The sequence below is a fragment of the Hordeum vulgare genome, chromosome 1H, assembly GCF_904849725.1.
Source record: "Hordeum vulgare subsp. vulgare chromosome 1H, MorexV3_pseudomolecules_assembly, whole genome shotgun sequence".
In the NCBI taxonomy this organism is placed as follows: domain Eukaryota; kingdom Viridiplantae; phylum Streptophyta; class Magnoliopsida; order Poales; family Poaceae; genus Hordeum; species Hordeum vulgare.
This window is the reverse complement of record NC_058518.1, coordinates 103,824,158-103,831,172: the sequence shown is the minus strand read 5'-3', so window position 1 is coordinate 103,831,172 and position 7,015 is coordinate 103,824,158. Positions and strand designations below refer to the sequence as shown.

General features: G+C 45.7%; 1 protein-coding gene across 1 annotated transcript; it reads right to left on the bottom strand.

Annotated features, from left to right (window-relative positions):
• Nucleotides 1-574: 574 nt before the first annotated feature.
• LOC123426411 (PHD finger protein ALFIN-LIKE 1) lies at nt 575-6,302 on the bottom strand. The gene is made up of 5 exons (XM_045110250.1): nt 5,937-6,302; nt 5,827-5,859; nt 5,503-5,725; nt 1,315-1,444; nt 575-1,244 (listed from the first exon to the last, which is right to left on the bottom strand). The coding sequence occupies exons 1-5, from the start codon at nt 6,058-6,060 to the stop codon at nt 981-983; spliced, it is 774 nt and encodes a 257-aa protein (XP_044966185.1). The 5' UTR covers nt 6,061-6,302; the 3' UTR covers nt 575-980.
• Nucleotides 6,303-7,015: the final 713 nt, after the last annotated feature.

The following is a 7,015-nucleotide window of genomic DNA, read 5'->3' as shown; positions in this document are numbered from 1 at the left end:
ATCGATCAACAAGTTATTTTCTACTCCCTCCATCCCAAAATAAGTGTCTCAACTTTGTACTGGCTCTAGTACAAAATTATACTAAACTTGAGACACTTATTTTGGGACAGAGGAAGTACCAAATAAATACTGATTTTTAAACCAAGGTACTGCTGATTTGGTCCAAGGATGCTTGAAAAATAATTAACTTTCATTCTTTGCCCGAGATAATACAGACTAGAGGAGAGCTGAAAAGATCAGTCATTGACATACGTGATATTATTGTATTGGGAAGACGGAGATGCCGGATGGAAGCTGATGTCTCCGTAGGTGTTGCTCGGCAGTGTGTCAGGGTCTCTGCGGCTTCTTCGCGTCTTAAGATGAAGCTTTCATCTGTCGATGATGCCCATCAGCTAGCAGCTTGGGTCGTAGAAATAAGATCAGGAGAGATGCCTCAAGTTGCTTTTCCTATATGGGGCATTAGGATAGTGACGCCTCCATAGTTCATGCCCTAAGCCATACTGCCGGTCAGTCGGCGTTGCAGAGCACCTCCTCCAGGAACGCAGCATAATTAGGCAAACCAACTATTGTGTGATTTTAGGATAACCAAAATTGTTATTTCACAACAGGTTCCACATGACAGCTGAACAGACTAATAATACATATATTAACATAGATAAAATAGTATAAATAAACCTCTCCGATTATTGGAACATGAACTTCCCATGAAAAGTTACACATATTTTCATCATTCTACTATCCCTTCCCGGCAACATACACCTTTGACTCCTCTTCAGGACATGGAAATGTTAGAAGGCTTCGAAAATGTGTGTCATCTTCCCCTCACAAGCATTAGCATCATCACCATATGTAAACCTGAAACGAAAGGTACAGTAAACATAGCAAGACTGTAGTAGTTAGCCTTGCACAAGGAGTCTAAAGTCTCAACCGCTGCTGCTGCTGCTGCTGCTTCTTCAAGGCCCCCATCCGTGGGGGCGCTGCTACTGCCTAGGTCTCTTGGAGCTGCAGCTTGGGCATTTGTACTGCTTTATGCTCTCCGCCTTCGCTGGAGTTATCTTCACGCACTTGCCATGGTACCACCTCTCGCACACGTCGCACCCGATCCAGAATTCCTCGGCGCTGTATATGCCGCCGCATGTCCCACATAGGGTCTCGCTGTGGTCGCCGTCATCTTCATCATAACCTTCGTCGGCCTCCCTGGCATTATTTTCTGCACGTGGTGGCGGCACCGCCTCGACTGTATGCTGAGGAAACAGAATAAATTTTAAAATAAGAGAGAAGAAGATGTCAAAACAGCAAAGAATTTACTGTTACCTTTGATGGCAGCTTGTTTCTACCGCTGTTGTCAATACCACCCGATCTGTCCCTCTCCTTCGATTGTCTCATGCCTGAGATGACTTCATACACGGTTGGCAAATCATTCATCATGCCAAATAAACGCTTCCTGTTGAATTGCCGAGTGAAACTATGAGATAGCATAATAAAAGTACAAACTCTTGCTATTTGCAACAAAAGAAAATGATAACAGAGAGCAGCAAATATGTTCTGTATTTGTACTCATGTTACTTAGACCATTTTGTCAAATTTCTTTGCAACTATATGTATTATTATGCTGATAAATTTATGACCCTATAGTTCAACTGGGCCCACACATAATCTAGTTTCTCTAAGCGCATCCCTCATAAAATCCAAAGGTGGGCTCAAACCGAGGCTGCATAGTTATTTAGTTACACATAAAATTAGGAAAATAATTATTGCTTACATAAAAGCTCTAATCCCCCAATAAATTCCAAAGCTAGAAGTTGTAGCTAAACAACTGAAAACTGGCAGGTGCTAAACTATTTATTCAATTTTGAGTTTTTGAGGAAACGAATGAGAAAAAGAAATGAAAGGATTCGCTCCCTGTAGGAAACCAACTGTTCTTACTTAACGCACCACCAATTGTTCTTACTTAGCTTCTTAAAATCCAAACCAAAATATTCAACCAGTTCGATGTATCTCGGACTTCAAAAAACATGGAATAGATTTCTTGCATAGCATCCTTTGATGAAGGGTACCACTACTATGTATGGTGATGCAAAATGAAGAAATATAAGCATACTGGTCATCATCAATACTTGCATACAAGTGATTTTACTTGACGAACTAATAACAATATAGCATCCATAAATCTATACTATATATGTACAAGCATCCCGAGGATACAGATAGTGAGTCCACAATTTAAGACAGTTATGTTAGCAAAACAAGCAAACACAGCTGCTGATGCCACACTATACTTTCTTTAAGAAGAAGACATTCAGCCAAATGTTTTATCAGGGAGCGATGACAAATATTTAGCATCTGCGAGTTTAGAAATGTAGTTATCTAAGACTATTAGGACAGTTTACACAAATAGAAATGGCTAACTCAACACAGAATACATAGGTCCGGACAACTTTAAAGATATGCATACCACAGACACCCAAATGGGAATATAATGGCGATGGAAAAAGCAGGCACTGTGCACAGGCAAACAACAGGTGCTAAATTCCAAGAAACTAAAAACAACTGCAATAAAGAATTTATAAATTTCAGGCCCTGTTTGATAGCTCAGTATTTTCTAATTATTCTGAGAATACTGCAGTATCTTCCAATAAGTGGTTTGGCTATCAGGGTAAGAACACCAAACATATACTTCCTCTGTAAAGAAATATAAGATCACTACAGAGGAAGTACATGTTTGGTGTTCTTACCCTTATAGAAGAAGTGTTTGAACTGAACAGATTAGCATTTGACGGACTAAGGGTTCTCTTTTTAGTACAGGATACACCATAGTTTTCAAAATATTTGCAATATTAATACTACAACTTTTAGTGGCAGCCAAACCACTAATTACAGAGGGAGTACAAAAGAATGTAGAGAACACAACTTGAGTAGTACAACGTATCTTTAAGGATCATTAAGTTGGAAAAGATTCTCACAAATGTGACAGACATAAAAGAGAGAAGACTAATTTTGAAAAAGCACGAGTATTTTTGTACAAACTATCATAAAATTCCAGATTTAAGATCTAGCTCATAGAAATAGATCTAGAAGTTTTCATAACACATGACTCCAGATTTAAGATTAGGCCCTCTAGGCACAACTCCAACCCCTCACAGCCTTGGTCAAACCTCTGTCATGGGTTTATGCGTACGTGCAAGGCCATACCTTAAATCTTACAAGTGGTACGCCATACGTATCATTAAGGATCATTAAGTTGGAAAATAGGCTAACAAGTGGACCAGGCCCGTCAGTATGGTTGCATATAATGGTCCAATCTTAAATCTAGAGTTTTTTGCGACACAAAAACTTCTTAAATCCATAGTTATGGGAAATACATGTTTCAATATGGATTTGTAATGTTCATGGATGTTATGCGAAATTTACGCAAGATATAAATAAATCCCTGGAGGAAATACATTGTACAACCTCAAAACTCTAGAATTGCATTTTATGGCAATACTGAGGGAGTTGATTTTTTTCACTCAAGCAAACAGAATTTTCTTCTCCACAGAACTGAGGTTAACATGTGAAAATTGCTATTGGCTTCAGAAAAAGGTTGTTTTTATTTAGATGTATCTTCAAAAGTTAACACATACTAACCATCAAGGTTCAAAAAAGCGCTAGGCTTCAATTCCTAGTTTTGCCTCTGCCTAATGCATGTCTCAGCTAAGCGCACGCCTAGCACTAGCACGATTAAGCGATGGGCATTCTGCTTTCAAGCAAATGCCTAGATGTGCTTTTAGAGCGTTTTGGAGCCTTGGCGCTACAAGAAGGGTTTACCGCTAAATCCTGGGACCTTTAGCGTCTGTTTCCAGCAGCCCCGGCCCAAATCGGAATCACCCGCGGTCCAAATAACTCCTAACCCTACCCATCCCGAAATCCGCAACACCCCGTATCATTTCCTCCCAAAAACGTGATTCCGGCTTGCGGCGGTGGCAACGGCAACATCGGCCCCCCACCCTCCTTCTCCTGGCAACGTCCCCTCCTGAGAGGGAGAGAATGCGGAGCAGCGGCCATGTTGAGGAGGAGCAGAGCACCAAGCAGCAAGATGAACACAACGTCGGTAAGCCGGCGAGTAGCAAGTCTGTCACGGTGACGAGCTTCAGCTGCTGCCCCGGCAACCTTCAGATCGCTTTGGCTGCTCCCAGCCAAGACGAGGATGTCTCAGTCCCAGCCACCTTAGGCTGCTCCATTGCATCTATGGCATCACAAGATAAAGTCGCTTTCCTCTGTTTACTCATTTTTTTCCTAATCTTTGATTTGTTTCTAGTGCTGTTACTTGTATGAATGTATGAATGAGGCCATTCCCGAGCCTGAGCCATGGCGAGTAGTTGCGATATGTGACTGGAATATATATCTATGACTATGACATATACATGTTATATATTATATATGATGCCTTATAGTATCATTTTTTTATTTATTCATGATTTAAGAAAAACGCTAAATGGGGTTATAGCCTCTAATAGCTGCTGGATGGGCTGCCGCTAAATGGCATAGCCCGCTATTTAAAACATTGACTTTTATAGAGCCATGCCAACCACAGAGGAACAGAAAAAAACATGGATGTGATTTTCTTTCCACGCAAAAAAGACTAACATTGCATAAACCACACAATCCTCCATGTGGCTTAAGAAGAGAGTTTTTTGTTATTTACATGAATCTTCAAAACTTAATACCATACTAACCATCAAGGTTCAAAAAAGCGCTAGACGCGAATTCCTAGTTCTGCCTCTGAAAAGTGCTTGTCACACCTAAGCGTATGCATAGCACTAGCACGGTCAAGCGCTAGGCATTCTGCTTTCAAGCGTATGCCTAGGTGCAAACCATAGAGGGAAAGACAAAACACTTGGATGCGAATTCCTTTCCACACAAAATTAACTTTCTATACACCACATCATCCTCTGTTGACATTAGGCATGCTTGGAATTTTATATCACAATTACTATATAGGAAAAAAAAGGTGCCTCATTTCAGTGAGGTTACTACTCATCATGAGTTCATATAATCTTTCTCCACTTGACTACTTTCATTACTAAGATGGAGCATGCAGAGTTGCAGATAACATGATAGATTGGGCTATATCTCTTTCTCCATCAGATCACAGGATAACCACTACAGAAGACCCAAAAATTCCCCATGAAAATTCATAAGAAATCGTATCTAAACCAGACACCAGATTACTATTCACACCCACGTACATAACATGTTCGCAGGCACCTACATGCATAACATGCAAATTCCGGCTTTAACCTCAAATCCCAACAAGTTCCCCATAAGTCCCTTGATGCCCTGTTAATATATCCCCTTGTCTATACAGGACACCAACAAGTAATAACTTGCCTCTATGAGCTAATAATACTTTCGTAGACTGTCCGGATTTAGAATCTTAACATGAGTGCGTGACACTGGCACTGCAGCACAAAAGCATCACTCATCAAACCCAAAGGAACAGAGGGGGCATCATAATCATACCGGTCGTTGCGAGTGAGCCGCGCGGCATAGTAGAAGGCTACGGAGACAAGCCACGAATCGGAGTGGACGGCGACGAGCGCGAGCCAGTCGCTGCGCTTCATGCCGTCGCGCGCAAAGTTGATCCCGAGCGCCGGCTCCGGCAGCTCGGTGGGCACCTCCTCCGCGGGCAGCGCCACCTCCCACGCCTCGTTGGCGTACCCGTACAGGCACAAGTTCTCCTTCTCTGTCGAGACACGAAAGCACATCGCGATCTGAGGAGGGCAGCTCGTAGCCAATCGAATCGAAACTGTAGCAGAGAGGGGAGAGATCGCGTCGGGGCCTCACCTGGATCGCACTGCGCGTAGAACTCCTCGACGTCTGCGAAGGAAGGGGGGAAGGTTAGGACTAGGTTTGGGGTTTAGGCGGCGGGGAGGGAGTGGGTGGGGGGCGCGTACCGTGGGTGAGAGCGCGGTGGATGGCGTTGCGGCGGGCGCGGTAGTCCTTGAAGATGTCCTCGACAGTGCGGGGGGCTGAGCCGCCGCCGCCGCCCGCACCTGAACGGCGGTAGGAGGCGTCCATCGCGGGGACGGGGGCCGGCGCCTCTCGTGATCTCCGGCGAGGCGGGGGAGGCTGAGAGGAGATGACTGATCGCGATGCGGGAGACAGAGGCAGGCAAGTGAAGGGGAGTATACAGGGGTGGGGGTGATGACGCGAACGAAGGGGAGATGTGCAAGAATTTGCTCTTTTGCGTCTAGCTCCCTGCAGATATCCGAATCTCCGTATCAGGGGACCAAGGGCTCCGCTCCCGTGAAGGAAACGAAAAGGTCAACTTTGCAAACCATGAACCCTCGTCAAATTTCAATTTTTTTCTTCCCGAATACGCACAAGATAGAAGAAAGAGTGAAAAAAGTCATCCATGGTTTGAATACTATGCTAAATATGGCACACCACACCACTCTAATCCCTGGGATTAGAACCACACCTACTACACACGAGAATGGAATCGACATCCCCCGATACCTCCCGCGTCGCCTCGCCGAGCGAGGCGACCGGGACGGCCCCTTCCTCCCCCCGCCGCCAAACCTCCCCTCCCTACCTTTCTCTCGCCGCTACCGTCGACAGGCGTGGCCGGGCACTTGCCCGGACGGCGCCGTGAGGCCGGTGGTGGCGGTCCCTACCTTTTTCCCGCCGTGGTTCCCCACTCGGGGCGGCGTGCTCCGATGGCGGTGGTCCTCGGCGGGCGGTGCCCCGAGGAAGTTCGGGCGGCGGCACGGCCCTTTGGCGATGGGGCTTGGCTATCTGGGTCGGGGTGGGCCGGTTCGGTCTCCGGCGGGTCGTCTCCGGCTGGTGTGGCGCGATACGGACCATGGTGCGGTGGCTCCTGTGTTGCGTCTGCTGCAGCACGGCGGCGGGGGCTTAACGGGTCCGATCTGGGCCCGGCTGGGCAGGGGGGTCCGGCATGCCCCTGCTACTATGTCTGGTCTGCTACCGCTTGGGTCGGTGGAGGTGGTCCCCTCCCACGCGGTTGTGATAC